Source organism: Suricata suricatta, chromosome 5 (assembly GCF_006229205.1).
Source record: "Suricata suricatta isolate VVHF042 chromosome 5, meerkat_22Aug2017_6uvM2_HiC, whole genome shotgun sequence".
Taxonomy (NCBI): Eukaryota; Metazoa; Chordata; class Mammalia; order Carnivora; family Herpestidae; genus Suricata; species Suricata suricatta.
The window spans coordinates 86,113,508-86,138,625 of NC_043704.1; the positions used below are offsets into that span (position 1 = coordinate 86,113,508).

At 37.3% G+C, this 25,118-nt stretch overlaps 1 protein-coding gene across 4 annotated transcripts in view; it reads left to right on the forward strand.

Moving 5' to 3' along the window:
• PEX5L (peroxisomal biogenesis factor 5 like) overlaps window positions 1-25,118 on the forward strand; it is a 225,096-nt gene that overhangs the window by 157,394 nt on the left and 42,584 nt on the right. For all 4 annotated transcript variants that reach the window (XM_029939830.1, XM_029939831.1, XM_029939832.1 and 1 more), the window contains one exon: window positions 524-619. In XM_029939830.1, coding sequence (XP_029795690.1) covers window positions 524-619 — 96 coding nt within the window. The remainder of the gene's footprint in view (window positions 1-523; window positions 620-25,118) is intronic.

Sequence of the window (25,118 nt, forward strand, 5' to 3'; positions counted from 1 at the left end):
AGATGCGTGCCAGTAGAGGGAAGGCAAAGGAAAGAGAATTCAGCATAAGGATCTGCTGTGGATATAAGGGAAAAGGCCTAGCAGCACCTTCCGTCTCTGCAGCTTACAGTTTTACCTGAAGCTAGTCCTCCTAACGAGCCAGAAGCCTGAATATCAGTTTCTAGGTCCAGGCTTCTAATGGAGATTCTCCGTCTTAGCTGCTCCATCTTATGGATAGGATACTAAAATATCAATGCCTGGAACCATGACCAATTAAAGTCAGATCTCTAAGAGGCTGGGGTTGGGCTTTAGCTTTAACACAACCAGGGCTGAGACCCACTCGCAGAAGAGTCATGCATGCATGCTCATACACATTTTGGTACCATCCCACTTTGGGTAACATCATGCTTGCAAAGTACTCCAAAAATAACACTCTTTGCAGATGCTTTTAAAACTCTAGAGAAATATGTGAAAAGGAAAAATATTTGTATTTTTGTATTCAGTAATTCCAGTAGTATAACACCATGTGTTTGGTTTATTTCAGGCTCGACTTACCAAAGAACAGCGCTGGGGAAGTGCATTACTTTCCAGAAACCACTCCTTAGAAGAAGAATTTGAAAGGGCAAAAGCAGCAGTGGAGGTAACTTGCTTTTTAAATTATTTTTTCTGTTTCATGTTGCTGGGAGTGGAATTCAAAAACTCAAACTTCAGCAGGATATGTATGAAATGAGTCTTACTTTATAGACACGAAATACCATGGTAATGATTGTTAGAATGAGATCATTACCAGAGAACTTCTGATGTGGGTGACGAATAAATGCCAATTCCTGTGCCAGTTCTGTGATAGATGAGCAATCTGTCTGGAGTCCTGGGTCAGAAAGATCTCTGAGCCTCGTCTGTGTTCCTTGATGAACCTATGTTACGAATTTGCTATGCCTCTGTGAAGCCAACTTTCATGCCTGATATTTTTGTCTCTCTAGCATCTAGCACAATGTCTGACACAGAGAAGGTCATGCTCCTCCTGAAATAAACATTTTTCTAACTGAGTGAGATAAAAATCATGGCTGAGATATTCTGAGATATTCTAGCCAGTGGTATCCCCGTATTGAGGCGAGTCATAAGTGTTTACTATTAAGATTGCCCAAAACAATGACGGTGTTGATAAATCAAATGAAATGATTAATTTGAACATTAATTTCTTTCTTAATTTCTTTAATGTTTATTTTTGAGAGAAAGAGAGAGCATGAGCAGGGAAAGGGCAGAGCAAGAGGGAGACACAGAATCGGAAGCAGGCTCCAGGCTCTGAGCTGTCAGCTCAGTCTGACACGGGGCTTGAACCGTGAACCGTGAGAGCATGACCTGAGCCGAAGTTGGACACTTAACCAACTGAATGACCCAGGCACCCCCCCATTTTTTAGCCTTCTAACAAAAAAGAAGAGAGAGAGAAAAAGGAAGAAAAAAGGAAAGGAGGAAGAAGCAATGTTTGCTGTGTTTTTATCAATTTCCTCCCTGGTTGGAATCACAAAGAGTGCATCACAGACCCCATCTGTGACCCTTCAAAGCTTTGCTAGATTGCTATGTAAGAGTGGAGCTTCTCAACAAACCCAAGTATGAACTCGTTAGGACCTTATTTCCATTACTGATATGAAATCTTGAAAATTGAAAGTATTCCTGTGATCTGGTTCATTTATGTGGGTGTCTTACCACTAGGATTTGGATGCATTATTATACTCTGAGCAGTCTTTGAGTAACTCCATCCTTTAGTGCAATTAAATCATATTTGCAGTTTCATATTGAAAGGTTCCTTATAATCTAGAAAATAATTCTGGCCAAAATTTAATGGCATTCAGCAATCCAATAAGAGAACAACTTTATCTCATCACAATACAATCCACCAAATTTCTTCTTTTAATTTTATCCCTTTTTAGTTTAAAAAAAAAAGCTAATGCATCAGTGTTTTTGAATGTGATCAACTGATATATTTGATTGAGTTCAATCAAATTGTTCAACAGCATGAGCCTGTAACTCAATTTATCTTAAATGTAGATTTTTCCAGACTTAAGAGCTAATTTAAATTCGGCTTTTGAATTCCTACTATGTGTAGCACACTGAATTATCACTAAAAAGATGATTCAGAATCATAGAATATTGGGTCAGTAAAGACATTAGAATTTGTATGGTCTCATTTATAATGAAAAACACAATGGGTTCAAACACAAAAGACCTAATTACAAAAGTAACATATCAATAAGGAAAAAATTATTCATTTATCCATCTGTGTGTGTGTACATATATTCAAAAAATGACTTCATCTTAGTTTTGAGGAAGCCCTATTAGTCATCTATCCCAACCAGGCACATAAAACAAAATTTGTTTTCTTTTCAAACACACCTAACAAATTATTTATTCAAACTGTTTCTATTTGAATAGTTCAAATTAGGGGCAACTTCTTTTCAAGAAAATCTGTTTCCATTTTGGACAGTGCTAACTATTAGAAAGCTCTTCCCTGTATTATGCTGAAATTGGCCTACCAGCAACTTCCAGTTTTCTTTTGTCTTGGCTTTGCTCTCTGGAAAAAGGCAGAATTAGTTTAATCCCTTCTCTACATGATGCCCATCTGACCCCACGAAACCTTGTCTTCTCTTGGCTTCTGCTTTTCTGTCCCAGGAATTGAGAGACCAATGTGTTATACCAACTTACCACCAATCGCTAAATGACAACAGACATTCATTAATCAGTATAGGCTTCAGTTTCCACCCTTCTATGGTCCTTTCCAGCTTAGAATCCTTGGAGGCTGTAAGTTACTTCAAGTAGTCATTCACTCACCAAACAATACAGGCTGTCTGCATGTGCTGACTGCTGAACGAGGAACTAGAGATAAAGAAATGAGCCAACCCTGACTTGCTATCTAATAGCATGGACCAACTTGGTCAAATCACTTGCTCTGTCTACATTAGTTTCCTAATCTATAAGATGAGGGGCTTGGATTTCTAAAATACTAAAACCCTGGCTTCCAGTGAAATGAATTTTTAAGTACAGAATTCTCAGCAAATCAGAACATTGGAAGCAGACTGGCTCATGTGGAAGCCGGGAACTGAGAAGTTTCCTTCGGGAATGATGGAGGACATCACTGACCGGAAGGTATGAACAGACGTGGAGGAAAAAGGCAGGGAGTAGAGGGGAGTATTTCACTGAGCTGATAGCAAAACAGACCTATGAAACTTCACATGTATGTGGACTATTTACTTCCCAACATTATTCTTACCCAAGGGTATAATTTAATTCATGGAGGGGATATGATGAAATACATCAAAGTATATGTGACCTTCGACCCAGCCACTCCTTGGAATTTATCCAAGAGAAATAAGCATGAAAGTTTACAATAATTTTTTAAATAGTGAAAATATGGAAATAGCTTACACATCCCAGAATAAAGAATTAGCTAAATTGTATCTCTATAGTAAAATGCTGTGTAACCATTAAAAACTACAGTATGGAAAAATATTTAAGATTATGTAAAAACACCTAGTGAGGATTGGAATAATAATGTATTTTGCTGACCGTTTTAAAATATGATCCCAAATTTATAAAATGAAGTGAAAATGGCATAGTACCTAACATGTTAAAGTATGTACGGTGTGCCAGGTACAGGCATAATATGGATGATCTCATTTAATCTTCATAGTAGTCTTATGAAGAAGGTAACAATATTATTCCCATTTTGCAGATGAGAAAACTGAAGTTTAAAGAAATTTCAGACAGTTCTATGACATTTTATAAGCAATTACATTTGATTGAAAAATGTAATGCTCATTTAGCAAGTTTATAAGCCATGCTTTTCATCCAGACTCCAGGGACTGTATTCTGAATTACTGCCCTTTATAAGCATAAAGAGAATCTGGTAACAGTGGTTGTATTGGCTGGCTGGATTTGGAGTGATCTTATTTCTTCCACTAGCTTATCTGTACTTTCCAAATGTTTCATCGTAAACATGCATTATGTTGGTAATCAAGGGAAAGCTGGTAAGTTGTAGACACCATAGTGGGATATGAGATTCTTAAAAGAATGAAAAGTGCCTCGTTCTTCATTTCAGAACAAATAAAGCAAGGTGCTGTGGATTGGCTTTATTAGAGACAGTTCTCCCACTAGTAAGACCCAGAGGAAAATCATGCCTGGAGCAAGCTGAATTTTTCCAAAGTCTCTATCTTAAATTTTTATATCATCTGATTCCAATATTCCTTCTACTTCATGTTTTATTCCATCTTTAAACCCTATTTTTTTTGTCGCCATCCTCCCTCTTGACCAGATACCAGTGCCCTTTCTGTCCCCTTCTGTTCCTCAGTCCCCTGATGAGCCCCAGGGGCCACTACAATTCCCTCTGTACCTCTCACACAACAACCTCATTGTCCACTGTCCCTGCTGTCCTCTGTGGGGACACACTCCCCCAAGATCTTCATGTGGCAGTCTCCTTCTTGTCATCCAGATTTTAGCTTGGGTGCCAATGCCTCAGAAAAGCTGAACCTGACCACCCAGTTGCTATCACAGAACATGGAGTTTTGTTTTGCATCCTTATATTTATCACTGTTTCTTTTTGTTTGTTTCTATTTGTTGTCTGTCTTTTTACTTTAAAATGTAACTTCCGTGAGAAAGGGGATCTCATTTCTAATTTACCACTCTATCCTAATGTCTAGAACACTATCTGGTACCTAGTAAGTATTCAGTAAATATTTGTTGAAAATTAATGGACGTCTGGCTGATTGCTAATCACCTGATGTGGACAGCACTTCCTTCTCTCTGTTGTCGAGAATAGAGTACCATATCATCTCCTAATGTAATTTGGTATTTATATATTCACAGTGATGGAGACAAACAGTTCTGTCTATGGCATGTAGATTTCTGCCAGGGGCAGAAATGCCCCGTGTGGTTACCTTGGTCTCAACATCAGTCAGTGAGACACATTTAAAACAATGCAGGTAGCACCAACCAGTCCTTGCCACGAGTAATGTTAGGCATGTTTTATATTTTACATAGTATGAACTAGTTTTTACTTCCAATACATAATACATGACAATATATAACTCAACTAATGTTTGAGCTAAAATGCCTGAAAACACAGTCTCTTCTGCTAGGGAAAAGAAAACTAATGCCACATGCACATTTATTACATATCTTAACCGAGCTGGGAGCCTATTTATGTTCAAAGGCTGACATTGCTTAGGCTAAAGCTGAACTATTAAATCTAGTAAAGCTTTGTATGGGGGAGGGGGTGCTTTTGCCTCTATCTCTTCCATTTTATTGAAAAATCACCAAAACTTCATCTCTGCTCAAAATATTGTAATTTTAGGGCAAAGAACCAAATATTCCTATTCTAGGCTTTAAAAGAAAAATGTTCCCTGAACAAGAAAGGAAAATAGCTTACTCTGTGCTTCCTCTTGGATTTCCTTTCTAGCCAGCATTTGGCTAATGCTCTGTCAGCTACAATGGGTTCCTAGGAAGGATGCACAAGGAGTCTCAGAAGTGAGAAGCAGAGAAGGAGCGCTGGGAGCTCAATGAGGCCTGAAGCTGCCTCCCAGGAATGGAGATCCCTAGCGAGAACTGTGTTGCATCTGTGGAGGAGAGAGAAGGTCATATGGGCAGCCAGCACACTTGCAACCACACACGAAAAATACATCCTTTATCCCTGTTAGCGGGCAAGGAAAGAGCCAGCATTTGGTAGTATTGTATTTTGCTGGTTAGTCTCTCTAGATGCCTCAGCCTTCAAATTAACTGGATTTAGCAACAAATTCATCAGACATGTTTAAGCTCCTTCTATGGGCCAGGCACTGTGCTGGGTGGTAGGAATAGAAAATTGAATAAGACAGCCTCTGCCCTTAAAGAGCTGGAAGAATCACAGGTATACACACAGCCCAGGGGATCACTCAAGTAGAGCTTATCATGTGATATTGTTACTATGGGTTTACACGGCCATCTCCACACTAGACTTTGACGTCTTCCAGGCAGGATCCTGCATCCTTCTTTATGCACATTTCATAGAGTCTGGTGCAGAGCAGGGCCCCACAAACATTTGCTGGATACATAAAGGAGCAAGTTAGCAATTGATTCTTCAAATGCCTCTATTTAATGGAAGCATCTCTTCTTTAATAGATGCTTAAGAAATGTGACAAACTTCCTAACAGAAGATGAACTTTGTGTCCCTGGAATCAAAGTCACATTTCACTTGGCTTCAATACTATTATAATGCTTACTGTACACGTTTTAATCAATGTTTTCAGAGCTCTAATTTTACCCTGAGGGAGGGATCCTTGTGAGCAAATTTTGAAAAAGAATAATGAAAAATGAAGATGCACAGACAATAGGAAGTATAGTGGTTAGAAACAAGAAAAAGAACAGGAAGTATAACTAAATCCTCTTGGTTAACTAATAGAATCTATTACATTCTACTAAAACATTTAAATTCTAGAGCTCTGATTTCTCCTCAGGCCTGATTCTCTTCCCATTGAGCATCACTTGTGATATTGCATGTGGTAATTTAAGATGTCCACAAATTCTTTTATATTCCCTTCAAAACATGGAACTTAGTTCTTCTCTTGAGTGTGGGCTGGGCTTAGTGATTCACTTTTAATAAATAGAATAAAGTGGAAGTCGTGGTGTGTGACTTTAAAGATTAGGTTATAAAATCTATTGTGGCCTCCTCCTTGCTCTCTCTCTCATTCTCTCTCTCTCTCTCTCTCTCTCTCTCTCTCTCTGGCTCACTCACTCTGAAGCAAATCCAGCTGCCATGTCATTAGAACCCTTAGCAGGTGAAAAGCCAAACATTCTACCCAACAGCCAGAGAGGACCTGAGGCCTCTTGTCAACAACCACGTGTGTGAGCCGTCTTTTAAGTGGATCCCCTCCCCAACCCCATTAGGCTTTTAGTTGACTGCAGTTCCAGCCAGCAGCTTAATTCCAACCTCAGGAAAGACCCCAAGTAAGAATCACCCAGCTAAGCTACTCCCAAATTCCTGACGCCCTCAGAAGCCATATGACATAGTAAATATTTGTTTGCTTGTTTGTTTAAGTTGCTATGTGGTGAGTTAATTTGCTAAGCAAATACTTATTGTATTGCTCCACTCCTCTAAGCCTCATTCTATTTCTCTATACTCTTCCTCATCTCCATTCCCAATGCATTTCAGTACTTCAAAAATGGAAAGATTACCACCCTTGTAGCATAGAAAAAAGGTATTCATTCACCCTAGAATGTAGTCTTCAAACTACCCTCTCCCATTTCTCCTGGGTCTCAATTTATCTTCTCTGATGCCCAAGGGAGGCATGAAGAAAGACCTTTTAGTGACAGTGCCCGTTCCTTAGAGGCATATCCATCCCTTCACCAAGGATCTGGTCAGGGTCTTGCCTTTTCTTCTTCACAGTGTCTACACCTCTCTTCATAACAACTTTCATTTTTTCGTTTCTAAGTCCTGTCACAAAAGACACAGCCCTCAAGATAACTTCTCTTTAGGTGTCACACTAATTTTCCTTCTAGCAGAAGGAAATCATGGGCAAATTGGTAATTAGTGTTAAAGAACATGGATAGTAAAAGAGTTTAATGCTAATTAATATTCCTTTTTCTAGAAATATGGGTGACCTTCTTTATCTCTCCATATTCAGAACAATCCAAAAGCTAAGTTCTAGTGACATAAGCCAGTTCTAGTGACATAAGCTAAAAAGTTATTTCCATATAGAAATTTTGTTTTCACCTGAAGTTATTCTGTATGTATCTACCATGGATCTCATTGGAACCTCAGAAATAGTCAAAGATTGAAGGAAATTGAAGACCATCCTCGAACTGTTTTGACTAATATAAGATTATGTAAAACACTGCTGACTTAGGTGCACTCCCACCATGACGATTATCTGCCTTTATCACCCCCTCATATTTCCTTTTGCTTTCTATGACACTGTCACCTCTTTGAAGAATGTGGAAGAGATTCATGGATTAAACATTACTTAAGTTATTCTGACTTAGATTCAATATCCAAAAAAGAGAAAAGCTTTTGAAAATATCTGAAAGCATTCTTTGGGCATTATTAAAGGAATCTTAAGATTTACTGCCAGGATACAGATCTCCTAAAGCTTCTAATGTCATATTAGTGAACATGCTTCCCATGTCAACTTGTAGATCGATTACATAAAGATTAGATGTATTCTGCAAACTTGGGATACTGTGCATTGGGAAACTGGCAAAAGTTCCTTTTTTCTCATATTGATTCAATTTCCTTTCATTTTACACAAACAAAAGTTGATTTCCAAAACAATATGAAGCATAGAAAAGAATTATTGTAGAATAACTTGTGATAAACCCTCATAGGAGACATGGATGAAAGTATAAAGAGGTGTAAGATGGTCTTAAATAAATTTATGGGTAGATGATCTATTTAAAGAAAGAAGGTTATTTAGAGTCTGCCCATAATTTTTTAAAGTCAGTGCTATGGATAGTTACCATATTCTTCTACTGTCCCTTGATATTCACTGTGTAAATGCTAAAGTAATAAAATCTTTAACTTGACCCATTCTAACAAAAACTCAGTTATCCATGGATTGGTCTTCTAGATCATCATATTTGTATATAAGCTCCAGACCAAAAAGTAGCTTGGATACAGGCTCTAGACCAAACAAGACCTTAACTCCAAATCAGAGAAATACAGGCTCTGCTTTCTGGACATGATGTCATCAACAGACATGTCCTGAGCAAATCAGGGCAAAAGAAGGTGAACATGAAAAGATACAAACTGCATCTGAGCCAGCCTTGAGTGGTTACAGACTGTTCTGTGCTCTGTGTATTGACAAAACCTGGACAATAATTTTTATCCCTTCCTCTTCAAAGAGATTCTCGAAAGGTCAGTGAGACTCTAGTTGAAAGTAATTTAAACCATTTGTTGGAAGATTCTGATAACATAGGAATCACATGTTAAGCTTACCTGGAAAAGGTGAGATAGCATATAATGTATGTGGGAAAACTCTCAAATTAGGCATGGATCCTGGTTCTAACCATGCCATTATCTTACCATTTGGGCCTCAGCTTTCTCATCAGTAGAATGAGAGGTTTAAATTAGACTGAGTTTTATGTACTTGGTCCATAAAATTAGGTGGGAAATGGATAAGCATTTTAATAATTGTGCATTTACTTTAACATATATGAAAAATATATAACTAGAACTTCAAACTGATGACTTCATGGACATTAATTTAGGCAAAGTTAGAGTAGACTTCACCTATTTAAGTAAAAGAGCTATAACAATAACAATATTCATTGAGTAAATAATGACAGAATATGGAAGTGACAAATTGTAGTTAGTATCAAGTGACTCAAGTTTCAGAAACATTGGGATTGATGACTGTGAACTCCAGTATTAGTTAGGGTAACACTAGCAGCTATACAATATTCCCCAAAATGCAATTGCTCAAACAAAATAGTTTATTTCTTCTGTTAAAAATAAAAGTGCCCGACTAGCAGGCAGATCTGCCCCATGCCAAAACTCAATTCTCCGGTTCCTTGCAACTTGATTTTCCCCAGTTCCTTAGGGTGTTGTGCTCACTTGCATGGTCAAAGCCAAGTTGCGACTGTCTTCTTGCTCCACCCGCCACCAGGGGAAAGAGATGCTGGAGGAGACAGGCCCACCTTCCTAAATGCTCCAGCCCAGACCTCATCTGCTCACACTCCATTAGCTGGAGCTTGGTCAAGCACCTCACATCACCACCACCACCCATTCCCCAAATGCAAGAATGACTAGCAAATGGCCACAGTGCTCTCACCACAGAAGAAAGGAGAGGATATTTTGACTGACAGCTAGCAGTCTCTGCCACAGGTACCTTCCCATTCTGATATTTCTAGAAAAATTAGAATGCCTCTCTCTCTTCTCTTTGTCTTTTTTCTCTCTCGCCTGTCTCCCTCCCGCCCTGTCTCTCCTTCCCTCTCTCTCCCCTCTGGATTTCTTTTAGTTTTAGGAGGAGTTATTAAATAACTCTCCAAGAACTTTATGTCTATAGGATGAATAATGTAATTCTATTTCCCTGGAATATTCAAAACTCCATCTCTTGAATAACAATGCTGCCCCATATAAACCAATCATTAGTATTCTATAAAACTTCCTGTAATGTTGAATATTATTATTCCCAGTTGATTGAAAAGGAATAAAAATAAGATCTGTAGGTTAAATGTCTTATGTTTGTCAAATAATGGAAGTCAGGGATTAAAACAGGTCTAGTCTTTAGTTCTATATTTAAGTCAGTAGAGCTATCTGCCCATTTTGGTTTTGAAAGGCTTTTTATAAAATAAAATCAAAATACTGAATGATGAGAGATATCTCTTTTCTGATGACATTTAAGCTGCACATTGGTTTAATAAGTAGAGCATCAAACACACAAACGTACAGAGTTTAGTGGAGAATCAGTACACTCTCTGTGGGCAAAGTGTCATCTTGAATTTCCTTTATTCATTTGACTAAGGCATATGATATATCATGTAATTCTGGATACATAGTTGACGTTCAATAAATAAATATTTCCTATTGATTAAGTAGTCCTTGTGCATGAAGGTAGCCAGTTCCATCTCTTCTCCCCAAGTGATCAGTCTTCAGTCTCTTGGATCTTATATTAGGATTCACCAAAGAAACAGAATCAGTAGGCTATATAAAGACAGGAAGAGAAAGAGTGATTTATTATAAAGACTTGGCTAATATAGTTATAAAGGAAGAAAAGTTCCACAATCTGTTGTCTGTAAGCGGGAGATGCAAGAAATCTGGTAGTGTCATTTGAGTCCAAATCCAAAGACCTAAAGACCAGAAGAGCTGATGGTATAAGTCCCAGTCTGAGGACAGGAGAAGACCAATGGCCCAGATCTTTCAGACAAGCAGGGAGGAGGAATTCTCCCTTCCTCTCCCCTTTTGTTCTGTTCAGACCCTCAACAGATTAGATGATGCTCACCCATGCCCAGAGATGCCCTCTGCTTTATTTAGTCTTCCAATTCACATGCTAATGTCATCTGGAACCACCCTCATAAACACACCCAGAAATAATGTTTAACCAAGTATTTGGTTAACCATAACCCAGTCAAGTTGACACATAAACTTAAGCCTCACAGATCTTAATGATGGTCCCAGAGGTCATCTGTGAGAGGTTAAGGTCCTTTGAGAGATGTCACAGGCTCATACCAAGGATTTATAGGGCCCACTCCATCACTGTAGAGAAAAGGCTGAAATTCAGGGATGTTAAGGGACTTGCCCAAGCACACACTGCTGATTACTGGCAGGCAGAACTAGGACCAACGTTTACACATTTCCGTTTACACATTTCCTTGGAGCTATTTTTTTTTCCTGGCCTGGGAACTATTGATAGAAGGAGGAAATTCTGAATTCAGATAATAAACAATATTAAAAATTAATTGAACTTGGAATTTGGTTTGGAGATATATTTTTTCCTTACATCAGATTTCTTTTATTAATATGTTGATTTTAATTTATATTAAAACTACTTGTTACAGATTAGTCCCTGACAAGGGCAGCCACCTTTAACAGAACAAAGCTAGAGGCATGGACAGAGAGTCAGTAAAAGGCAGAAAGGTGTTAAAACATAGCTGAAAATTATCAATACCACACACGAGCCACATCCAAATTATTCAGGATGAATTAGATTTCCTGTGAAATTCTGCTTTGCATGATGAAATCTGAGAATAAAAGGCTTACAAGGAATTCTTAGTTACTTTGCACCCAAAGAGTGAAAATGGATAACTAAATAATCCTAAGTCAAGCCCTCAAATCAGAATGTCATGGTTATTAAACACCAGTTATGTCCTACGTCAGAAAGCTTGGATAATCATAGTAGAGGGATGAGTGGTCGAGTATTCTATTCCTTTGCCCTTCATGTATCTGAAGTGCAAATGCAGACATAATACAATATAGACTAACTACCTGATCTGATAACAGAAGGGAAATAAGTAGATCACTCTATCCTTAAACCTAAATGTGAAAAAATATTTCATTTTCACAGAATAAGTAAAACCAATCAGAATGTGTTTCCCCCAGTTAAACTCAAGTGTGTCTGTGGTAGGAACAGGATGTTTATTGAAGCCATTTATGCAGCTCCCAAAGTAAAGGGGGCTTGAGAAAATTACATTTGAAGTTAACCACTGTGAGAAACTAACCCACTGACCCAATCAAAGGAGGAACCCAAGACTCAGAACCCAGTGAAGTGAGTCTTTAATCAACATTCTTGCAAGAGTGAGTGTCTCTGATGCCTGTTGGCACACTTGGGGCAATTACAGCGGGCAATTTTTCTCCTAGCGTGCAAGTCTCTCCCCTGATTCCTCATTGGCTGAGTACTAGAGACTTCAGTTCTTTGACGCATGCTCATTGCAAAACTCGTGAAATAGAGAGGTGAAGAAGAATCAGGAAGTGAAGTGTCTAAGAGTTTGAGACTCCATTTTGGGAGGGGAGGTTTGTGGTTCATACATATTTTCAATAGGTCTTAAACCTATTTTAACCAGACAGCACAACTTTTCCTTTATTTGGTATTTCTGAAAACGAATCATCTTACTTCTCACAACCACTTCCTTTTCTAAATCATTTCTTAAGATGGATTTGTCTTCAAAGTATTGTCTTCCTTTTGAAACTGAGCTGTTTTAGGATACTAAAGCATTTATTCTCTTATAGTAAACAGATATTGGATTGTGAGCATCAGATTTAAAAATCACATCATAAATTAGGTTTTAGCTTTAACTGGCCAAGTGGCAATAATACAGTATGGTCTTCAAAATTGGAATTATATTTTTATTAGAGAAATCTGATGTTATGGATCCCCCAAATTACAGTGATTATTTTGATCAATAATAAGAATATATCTTATTCAAAATAATAGTTTTGCATCCTTCAGTTTGTTTGGGATGGTTGAGAACACATACACGTGTGTTTATGCGCGCACACACACACACACACACACACACCACTGTAAATTTAGGTAGAAGTCCTGATGCATTCAGTCAAGAACCCAAAACATGATGGAACTAAAATGGTCACATGAGCAAAAGCAGATGCGGTTTCTCAGTCTGGCTGCCTCTAGCCCCAGAGTCCCTAACACAGGTGTGCAGCTGCTGGTGACACTACCTCCACAAGGCAGTCTTCTTCTACTTGGGCTTTGCATCATTACTCAGGAAGAGCTTACATGGTCTGTCCTGAATCCGTTTGGTCCTCAGGCTAGATGCAAGTGTCAGGAAAGATGGGGACTCATGCTATGTGTTCCCCGAGGAAGGGGGAGAAAAATAGCAGGGATATGGCTCATATCCCCAACCACAATCTGTACCTCTAGCTCCAGGCTTTCCAGAAAGCCTACTGTTATTCTCAGAAATGTAATCCTAACTTTTACAAAAGTTTAAAAGTATATATGGATCTTGAGAAAATAGCAGAGGGAATTGCAAAGGTATCAACAATGATTAATAATTTATCTCTGGAGAGTTGTTGACTTTCATTGCCAATTTCAATGTTTTTTCAAATTATCTATAATGATAATGTATTGATTTCATAAATATACAAAAAGGTTGTTTGTTTTTGGATAAGATTAGGGGCAAGAAACTTTGGTTGTAATTCTCCTCTGCCCTTAGCTGCCCTGGAAGGCTTGGAAAATTCTCTCTCCCTCTGGGCCTCAGTTGTTACTTTTGTAACATGAGACCATGAGATTAGATCTATGGTCCCTTGGAACTAACCTGGGAACATCTCAAAAATCCCAGAGACTGATTTCCTTGGCCCTGGCTATGGCCTGGGGGTTTGAAAATATTCCCAGGTGACTCAGTGTGCAAACAAGTCTGGGAATCTCTAGATTCCAAGATGTCTAAGGCTTTCTTCTGCTGAGATGGTCTTGGAGTCTCTGGTTCTCTACTTTTGCCATGGGCTATCCCTGAGCATCAGTTCTATTTTTAGCAATTGCCGAGAAAGAAGGAATATTCCAAAACTTCCCTAGGTGACCCATTTTGATGTCTTGCAACAGTGTCAGTCAGAATCTATTTTCCTTGTGTCTCATCTAAATTCCTGCTGCAGCAATTTAAACCAGGATGGGAAGAGAACATCTAGTTATGATGTTGGATTTGTTGTTGAATTCCTTGCATGAACTGACATCACCAGCTTGGGTCATTGTCACTGCTAAGTTCTCTCATTACCAAATCCTTTAGAGAAAAAGCAAGTTTATCTACTGCTATATTCCCAGACTATATTTTCCAGTTTCTGCCAAAACCATTTCTAGATTTGTCTTGCTATGAAGTTCTTAGGGACAGTATATTTTCAATTTTTTTATTTTTTAACCTGGGAATAATAATTTCAAAGAGAAATATCACTAAGATTGAAGCATTTTTTTAAAGAAATAAGCAATCATCTTCCTCTTTACCTACTGTATCTATATCTGACTTTTCAGTTTCTTCTCATCTCTATCTGGCCTTCTTTATCATCTTAATTTGCCACTAAACTGAGTTTTTTATCACATTTTTGTATTTTATTTTAATATATTTTATTATTGGTTGAGTATTCCTTTAACATTTTTTATTGCCTTTTTTAGCCTTCTTCCCAGATTTTCTCTATCACTCTTCAGGGGTTTCTTCCCCCCTTATTAGTATACTTATTGAAGTTAACACATTTCAACAAAACTAATTACAAGGGACACATCACAAGACACATTCTGGGCAAATGCTCAAGGTTCAACTAAAATGGCTAAAAATACTGTGCCATTTACAAAATAATTTTATCCCACACTGAAAAAATACAGTTTGATGCTCTTTACAGTTGTACCAGAATTCAAGAAGGATGAATGACATGAACATGAGCCCTCTTTAAATTTTTTAAAAATAGGTTCCTGTTTTAGCTCTTAACACCAGCTCCAAAGCTAACTTTGTTCTTTATATATTTATGACCATTCAATGTGAACCTTTCTTATGTCTTGCCATGCCCATTCATTTGCGAATGAAAGTAGAAATAGTTCCCTGTCCTGGTTACAGAACTCTGGTTGCAGAGTCCCCGTGAAATCCGTACCGCATGGAAGGACTTGGGTCCACCTCACAGCTGTGTCACATCTGTGTTTTAGCAGTAGGCAAGATGCAGCTTCTCTGGAAAGTTGATGGTGCGTGTATAATATTGCCTCATTGTTAAGCATGAGACTGAGCAGCATTGCAATCCAGTAAAATTTTTCCAATTCATTGGACTTCTTCATGATTTTTACAGGATCTTTGAAATATCTTCAAAAAAAAAAACAGGAACATTTTACATAAATCCTCTCAACAATCCTGACTGCTAAGGAAACTTTATGATATGACTTTCACCACGCTGTATGCTTTTTTATCTCCTCTACACCAGTAAATCTAAGTTGTTTCTGTGGTACAGTGGTGGTGTTTCTAAAGCTTTGGCACAGGAGGTTTCTGTCATAAAATGCAGATGTGATACGTGCAGAATGGAAGGCATCTTCTGTTTCAATACAATAAGAACGCATGGAGAGCTCTGAGCATGCTGTGCCCCCTTGTTCTGTGGGTTTGATAAGCTAACATAATCCTGCCCGTGGAAGCTGAGCGTAATACATAAGTGAGGGAGAACAACTTCAAGTCATTAGGAAGTTGAATTGATCCTCACAAATTGAATCATACATTCACTTATTTGTTTAAAAAGGATTACTTTATTTGTTTGTTTAAAAAGTGACTATTATTGTCAGACCCTACATTAGGCACTAGCTAGAGATATCAAAATGGGACATACTATCCCTCCCCTCAACTTGCTCAAAAGCTGGTGGAATATAAAAATAGCTGAGAATTCTAACATGGTGTAATAGGTACTATGATATACATAAGCCCCTGGTCCTCTGAGGGCATTTGGAAGGGAGACTTACCTTGCATGGCAGGGGCAGAGGAGGATTCCCAAGAGCAGGCATACCACTCACAGCTGGAACAGAGACTGGGAGTGGGAGGAAGAAAGCATTCAAAGCAGAGGGAAGAAACCATGCAAATGCATGGCTGAGTGTCTGGTGTACTGAGGTCCTGCAGGTGTTACTCGGATTGCTTAGAACGGAAGATGGGATGCAGGCGTGGATGGGGGATGAGATGAAGAGGTAAGCAGAGGAAACAGAAGGCAGATCACTCATTTGTGCTTTCCTTCAGCAGATTGTACGGAATATGTACTGTGTGCCAAGCAATGCTTTGTACTAGCTAGATCCTGATTTTCTCCTGCCTCGCAGGCCATGCCTTCCCAGTCCCCTTTGCTGGCTTTTCCATTTGTGTCTTTCTTCTGAGTAGTACAGAGCCCAGAACACAGCCCTCGCTCCTCCTCTCTTCTCCATCTACATTTTGTCTTTCACCATCTTAATTACTTAGTTACTTAGTTATGGTTTCTTCTGTTAGTATAGCCCTTCAGCAGACTGGAGACTGCATGAGAAAAAAGACTTCGTCTTGCTTACTGTTCCATCTCCACTCCCTAAAATGACACACAGATATATAATCACAAACTGTGATTGCAAATGAAGGAAAAGTACCCAGTACTTATATGAGTTTATATGGCCCTGGAAAAAGGATTCAACCTTCTATTCAAGGTACCCAGAAAATCCTGTTTATTCTCTTCAGTATAAGACATTATCATAAGAGCATAATTGAATAGTCTAGCACTCATTTGTACATTTCTGCTCTATTTTCATTAGGAAAAGTTGATCGAGTGGCAGTGTTTATGAATTCGTAAAAGCTTGACTTGGGGGGTGGGGGTATCCCACTTATTTTTTTAATGTAGTTTTTAGATGAGGAACACACCCAGGGTTGTTTGTCACCATTTGAAAAACATTATGTTGAATTACAGTATATTCAAAAAAAAATTACAAAGGCCTAGGAACAATTAAGCCTTTACTCAAAAATTATTAATATATGTCAATTGCTTTTTAATTTATACCTGGTTTTGTAAACACATTTGAATAATGTTCTTGAAACTGGAAATTTTTTTGAATTTAGAATTTTAGAGTCAAAAATTTATGTTTCCTTACCATAAGGCAAAAGGGAAGGAAAAATCAGTAGCATTACATCATAATCTATCACCTGCCAGAATGAATCCCGACTTCTTCTGCCAGAAAGAGTAGATTTTCTCTTCTCAAAGGAGAAAGCCTCTCCTTCAACAGGATTATCAGATTCTAGATTTGCTGAATAGTTTAGAGGCTATGGTCTCCATAACAACCAATATTAACAGCCCGTGTTGGAAACATTTTTCTCCTTAAAAACCTGTCATTAGACATTAGAACACTGAGGGAGGAAAACAATATTTTAAAAATATATGTAAGGTGTTTTCTTCTTAGTGAAAAGAACCAATACATTGGTTAAATTATTTATTTTTCAAATCCTTTATTCTGATATATCTTTATTTGCTGTTATCCTACCATACTATAACTTATTAAGCATCTATTATTTGTCAAATTTGTGTTAAGTTTTGCACATATGCTATCTCACTTAATCATCAGAATAATCCTACGAGTTAAATAGTAATAATCCATTTGCAAATGAATGAATTACCTAAAAGCACACATTAATACATTAGTAAATGGCAACAGTCAGGATTCAAATCCAAGCCTTGTGGCACCAAGGACAGTGATTTTTTTTTTTGTACAAAATGTTGCCTTCTCTAGAAATTCTGAGCAAAATTCCCCAAGTTTAATAACATAAGTGGACCTAAAATCTAAATATTTTAATTCCCAGGGAAATTTAAACAACTTATCAGAAGCAAATGAATTTATGGTTTCAAGAAAAGAGATTGTTAACACTTCTTCAAGAAAAGCTATAGCAAAGATCTCCATTATTCTTTAATACAGTTGAAGTTGTATTCATGCATTTTAAGACTATATCAATATGTAGAGGCAGCCCGGGTGCAAGCATCCAAATTAAATGAAATTTTAGGGGAATTTAATTTTCTGAATTCTGAATTTTATTTCTCTGTTGTTAACCTGCTTAATTCCCCTGTCTCAAACTATTATTGAAATAATCAAAGAGGCAAAACACAAGTACTCTGAAAGTACTGGATAATAGGAATAAATGCCACTAAAATGCCAGGAACTTTGAAGAATTTCTAAAAGTATTTTCAGACTATTCTTAAAGGAAAACAGATTGTCTTTATTAACAATCTATTTCTGAAAATTTGATTTTTCAAAAATGTAAATGAAACCTTGATTTTTCAGCAAACACAGGGAGGACAAAGTAGAAGTAGAAAGGGCTAAAAGGATAATAAATCTCTCACCCTAAATTAAAGAATTCAATATAATATTAATTTTTGAATCAATAGATAAATAAAAGATCAAAACTGTTTTTAACTGAGTGGTAACTATGAGTACAATAAGAATTAATGTAATACTTTCAAATTAATAAAGGACACCAAAAGGAGAAAATAGCTTATCAATATGGCAGATGATGAGGGGAAAGAGCAAAAGTCCTCTTATGTCCATTTTCAAAGTAAGTATAAATGAGCTAAATTCTTCTATTAGAAAACAAAGATACTCTCACAGTGTTAAAAATAAAAAAATTAAGTGTTTCCAAAGAAAATACAAACAAAATTATAGAGGAAAATTTATAATACTGAGATGGGCAAAGCTATGCTAGACACACTACCAGTTAAAGTAGAATACAAACCAAAAAGGATTAAATGGAATATAAAAGACAGATTATATTGATTAAAGGTAAATTTTACATTGAATATATAATAGAAAATACAAAGTTAGAAGTACAATGAAAGTTCTGCAAGATGGTAGAATAGATAACGCTCTGATGCTTCTATAAATATTTAACATTAACATATAAATACAGATATTAAATATTAAAATCATCTTTTTAAGTGGATAGGTTAACTTAAAAGAGAATAAGAGAAATCCTTAGAATTCAAAACTATGAAGTAGGAACATAAATTCAAAGTGTAAACAAGCACTAATACTAGCAGCTACTTTAAATTATTTGCTAATCCCTTTTACCTACAGCTGTGGACTTTAGCAGTCTCCTGGTGATAACTGACAAAATACTGAGCCCCAAAAAATGGGGGGTAAAGTTTCAAAAATCCAGAAGCCTTAAAAGATCATACTTCAATAAAGAGAGGGAAATGTGTATGTTATTAATAATAGATCATGACACATTAATAAACTGGAAACTTCAAGGAATTCTAAAAAAATAGAGGGTCAGTCAAGTCAAGAAGCAGTCTAAGAGAACTTGGAACAATGAGCAGTCTTCATGCAAGTTAAGCTATAATTCATAGAACCAACATGGTCCTAAAACTGTCAAGCCAAGAATTCAGTTTGAAGTATCCCCTCATGATAGTACCTACAGCTGCCTGCCAAATGCACATATACACACACGCACACACACATGCACACACACACAAACACATATACATCATAACATATGTGACATGTGACATCAAACATCATAGACATCAACACACATACCTGCGTAAACACATATATACATAAACACACACACACACACACATTCTCCCTAAAGGAATACTTCTTAAACCAAGCCTCAAGATATTTTCACAGATGAACTTCCAAAAATATATAAGTTCAAAATTAGATATCTCAAAGCACATAAGAAAAGGAAACCATGAATGAAAGTCAGCAGAAACAACAAACAGAAAGATCAGACCTCAAAGATTTGAGATACATCAGACATAGAATATAAAAGAATGTTTAATGTATTTAAATTTTAAAAAGGGAATTGAAAGCATGAGTAAAGACAAATCACTAATAAAAATAACTGGGCAAATTTGGAAAACTAGAACTTTCAGAAAAAATATAGTAAAAATTGTAATTGGCACGTAAATTTTGTGTTGTTCAGGGGCAAGATAAATATATTTATTAACTTTAGACTTTTGTAAAATAAGTGTGTTAAATTTTTTTATAAAAACACACCTAAAACATAGAGACACAAAAAGCTGAAAGAAAAATTATGGAAAATATTCCAGGTAAACCAAAAGTAAGCTGGAATAGCCATTGGTATCAGGTAAAAGAAAAAAAAAACCTTAAAGCAAAAAGGATTTCTACTAATATAAAAGATTCAATTTTCAGAAAGATAAAGCCATTCTGAACTTGTATACAGCTAAAAGATGTATTCAAAATATATAAGGGGAAAATGGACAAAATTATAAGGCAAAATGAATAAATCTGCCATCAAGATGGATATTTTAATATGCATCTCTAACAAATTGATATTGAGCCAAAAGAGATCAGTAGAGACATGAAGATTTAATCTAATAGACATGTATTAAATTCTGTGTACAAAAACTGAAGAATATACACTCTTCCCAAGCACACCTGGGACAGTTACCAAATTCACTCGTGCCAGATAGCAAGTCTCAACACATTCCAAAGGATTAGTTTCATGTAAATCATGTTTTCTGATCACAATGCAAAACTCCATATATTTGGTCATTTAAAAACACACTTTAGAATAAATAACTCATAGCCTCAAAAGAAGTTATGATGGGGAAATAAATTCTTAAAACTGAGCAATACTGAAATACTACAAAATGAAACTTATAAAATGTAGATAAGGCAATACTTCAGGAGGGCTCTTAAATTATTTTTCATAATATTTTTTGAGAGAGAGAGTGAGCAGGAAAGGGGTATATATATATATATATATATATATATATATATATATATATATATATATAGAGAGAGAGAGAGAGAGAGAGAGAGAGAGAGAGAGAGAGAGAGAGAGAGAATCCCAAGGAGGCTCCACCCTGTCAGCATGGAGCCCAGTGCAAGGGTTCAAACTCACAAACTGTGAGATCATGACCTGAGCTGAACAAGAGTCGGACACTTAACTGACTGAGTCACCCAGGTGCCCCTAGATACTCTTAAATATTTACATTAGACAAAAAGACTAAACATTGTAGATTAGGCATCAACTTAAGACATCTAAAAACAGCAAGAACAATTAACTCAAAGAAAACAGGAATAACAAAACAATAACCTTAGCATATATAATAAACTAGAAAATGAAGATATCATAGAAAGGAACAAAGCCAAAGCTTAGGAGCTTTTTTTAAGATTAATAAAATTGACAAATTTCTGATATTGTTGATTTTTTTTAAAAGAAAAGGCACATAGGAGCATCTGGGTGGCTCAGGCAGTTGAACATCTGACTTTGGCTCAGGTCATGAACTCACGTTTTGTGAGTTTGAGCCCTGCATTGGGCTCTGCGCTGACAGCTCAGAACCCGGAGCCTGTTTTGGATTCTGTATTTCCCTCTCTCTCTGCCCCTCCCCTGCTCACACTCTGTCTCTTTCTCTCTCAAAAATAAAGATTTTTTTAAATTTTTAATAAAAAAAAGGAAAAGGCACATATAGATACTATTAGAAGTAAAAAGAGAGCTATATCTAAAGATAACATACACTTAAAGGTAGTAAAGAAAAAAAGTCAAAAGATGAAAAATTTAGAGACATGGAATAATTCTTAGTAGAATATAATTTACCAGTACTGACTCAAGAAGAGATATGCAATCCAAATAGTCTTAGGTACATTAAGTAAATCGAATCATTAAAAATCTTCCCATCAGCCAGAGCAGGTTTTACACATTTTCTACTAGGAATATGTATGTAGAGGGGGAAATGCTCAGCTTCATTAGTTACCCTTGTGGGAAAGAACTGTTCTCAATGATAATGCTCAGTGCCGGCAGAAGAATGCTTGTTCGATATTTCAGAACGGCAACTTCACAACGGATATCTAAAGCTTCAAAATGTTTGTGCCTTTGACCCAGCAAGTCCTTAATAATCCTTGAGAAGTAGTTGCTCATGTGCAATAAAGATACATGCCCAAGGATATTTGGTGAAAATTTTTACAATAGGCAAGGTGAAATGTATTAAGATGAATCGATATAATGGGATACTACAGGGCCATTAAAATGATGCAATAGTTGTGTATTTAATGACAAATAAATATGTTCATAATAAAAGGTTACACAACCACATGTACAGGAAGGTTTCATTTCCACCAGCAAATAATAAAATAATTATACTTGCTAATGCTTATTGAGCATTTATTATGTTCTACTCTGCTATGTATTTTATAAGTATTATAAAATCTGTCCCTCACAACTACCCTTTGAAGTAAGTGCTTTAACTTCTTTTTTTAAATATTTATTTATTTTTGAGAAAGAGAAAGAGAGAGAGAGCTTTAGTGGGGGAGAGGCAGAGATAGACAGAAGGAGAGAAAGAATCCCAGGCAGGCTCCGTGCTGTCAGCACAGAGCCCGACAGGGGCCTCAGTCCCACAAACCGTGAGATCATGACCTGTGCGGAAACCAAGAGTCAGATGTTCAACCAACTGAGTCACCTAGGCACCCCTAACTTCTTTTTATAAATGAGAAAACTGGAACTCAGAGAAGGAAGTAACTGGCCTGACACTCAGTTCATACACAATTGTTTTTATAAGTATCCACAGGGGGAAAGCCTAAATAAGACATACCAAAGTACTCCCAGTTATGATATCTAGGTAGTAAATTAAATACGATTATTTTTCTTTTTAATTCGTCCATTTTTGTCTATAAGGAAGACATAATTTTTTTTAATTTTTATTTTATCAAAAACTATCAACCCAAATACAAATACCTAAGTGAAACAAAAGGCCTGTCTTCTGAAATTTTGAATGAGTTTAGGAGGTCTCTAAAAATATACTCCTAACACTCACTTAAGTCTACTTTGAAAGATTTAGGTGATCCATAATTTAAATCTGTTTTAATCCTTCTATTCTCTGCCATCTGGACAGTTAATGGGCTCTGGGGAGTTCACCAGATGAAAACAGAGCATGTTTATAGTTTATTGTCATTAAATACTTAGTTAAAATGTGGGACCACAATTATCTCTGAAAACAGCCTTTTAATTATTCAAATGTCATGACAGCATAGCTTAGATGCAACAACTGACCTTTACATTTCTCTTGAGTCAGCAGTGTTCTTCAGATTCTAAATATCATTCTAAAAAATAAATCACAAGCTCTGGTTCCAAGGCAGGGGGGGGCGGGGGGGGGGGCGGGAAGAAAGCTCCTAATGTGGTTTTGTCTTCACAAAACTTAAACAGGATTATTTACGCTTGGCTAGTTAGCCTCTTCATTATACTGACTGATACATTGTGTCACATCTCTTTGGACACTTAAATTATACAAGAAAAATTGTTTTTATAAAAACAATACCACCACCTGATTCTAGTGTAACTCTTCACAGTTTACGGAGAAAGTTACCAAACACTTGGAAATTTGTTACTAACAAAGGTTATTTGATACGGGTGCGATCACTTTCACGGGGTGTGATGGTACCAGAACTAAAGTTTATGTCTTCTAACTTCCGGTCCAAAATAGTTTTCAATACCCCAAAAATTTCTTCCAGGTGACTGTGAGCTATTTGAGGTCAAAATAGCCTTTTTCAGCATCATAGTCCACAAACATAACACCGACAGAGTCTAGGTTTCAATCCATGTTGAACTGACTTGAGCCACACAACCTATTCTCTGCAGGTTTTCCTATAGACAGACTTTTCTCTTAGTCGTTTTAAGAACCAAAATTGCCAAGAAAATAGATTCATGCATTCTGATCCTAAGAAATCTTTACAAGTGAGACACAGTTCTCTGAACATGAACTATAAGAGGCCACAGGTTATGGGACATCTACCCAATTCTTTCTGGACTAATCTGATAGTGGAGTGAAGCACCACTTACTGAAGTCAAGAAGATCTATGTTCAAATCCCAGCCCTGCACTGTATGCCATTTTTCTTGGACAAGTTATTTGATTCCTGTAACATCAACTTCATCATTTATAAAAATGGAAATAATGCACATAAGCTCATTTGAGAAATTAAGTGACGTTAGGGTGTGAGAAAGGGTGCATCTCAGTAAGCTCAGGAAATCATTCATTCACAACTATTTGTTGAGCACATATCAGGCACGAAGTCTCTTGGCTATCATTTGATTTAATGACAGAATTTGACAGAGTGAGAGTAAAAGAAAATATTATGTTATCTTCTGTCCATTCAAACTCCATTTGTGAGCTAGTTTTATCCCAGCTTCTGACTGAAATCAGGGGTTGGTTCTTTGTACTCATTTCCCAGAGCTGTTGTAACAGAACACCACATACAGGGGGGCTTAAAACCACAGAAGTTTATCATCTCAGTTCTGGAGGCTAGAACTCTGAAGCCAAGCTGTTGGCTCCCTCCCAACCCTCTAGGGGAGGATCCTTCCTTGCCTCCTCCAGTTTCTGGTCCCCCCAGGCATTCCCAGCCTCTGCCTCAGTCCTCACATGGTGTTCTCCACTCAGTGTGCGCCTGTGGCCAAATACCCTTCTTTTTCTAAGGACATCAGTGGTATTGGAATGGGACTCACCGTAAGAACCTCATCTGGGCTTGGTTACATTTGCAGAGACCCTATTTTCAAATAAGATCACATTCAAATAAGATACCAGAGGTTAGGACCTTACCATATCTGTTGGGAAAACACAATTCAGCCTATAGTTTTTCCAGTCACTTGAAGATAATAAAAAGTCCTCCAGACACTCTCAAAGCAGTGTTGTTTCAGTAACCGAGAAATATAGTCTATAATAATTACAGGACTCCTTCCATATTGACAGTATAGAACTTCTTGTACCCCCTCCCCGCCCACCCTGCCCCACCCCCGAAGCTAGGAACACCATCAGGCTCAATCCTCTGTGTCGGGGAAGCTGCCGGGTAGACCTTCTGTCTCCTGGCCCCACGTGCTCCCACGCTATTCACTAGTCACAGCTTCAGAGCCCTCCAGGGGGGACCAGAGCAGTGAGGACTCGGGAAGGAACCCAGCCCTCGGTGGCAGGCCTAGTCATACCCTGGCATAAACCCTCTCTGGGCTCAGTGGGGCATAACGTGAGTACATTCTCTCATTTTCTGCTTTCGTGGGTCTCTCAGACATTCTTGCTGGGAATGTCCCACTTCAGTTCCAGTGAGGTCACCAATCCTCAGCCTTCCAGGAAGGCCTCTGGGATAGAATTCCAGATGGTTCCAGTGAGCTACATACGTAAGATACATACATCGTTGGCCACTGCCTAGAAATGCTCTCCTCTGGTGCCCTCAGGATAAGCCCTTTGATAAGGGATGTAGGCAAAATGTGTGTG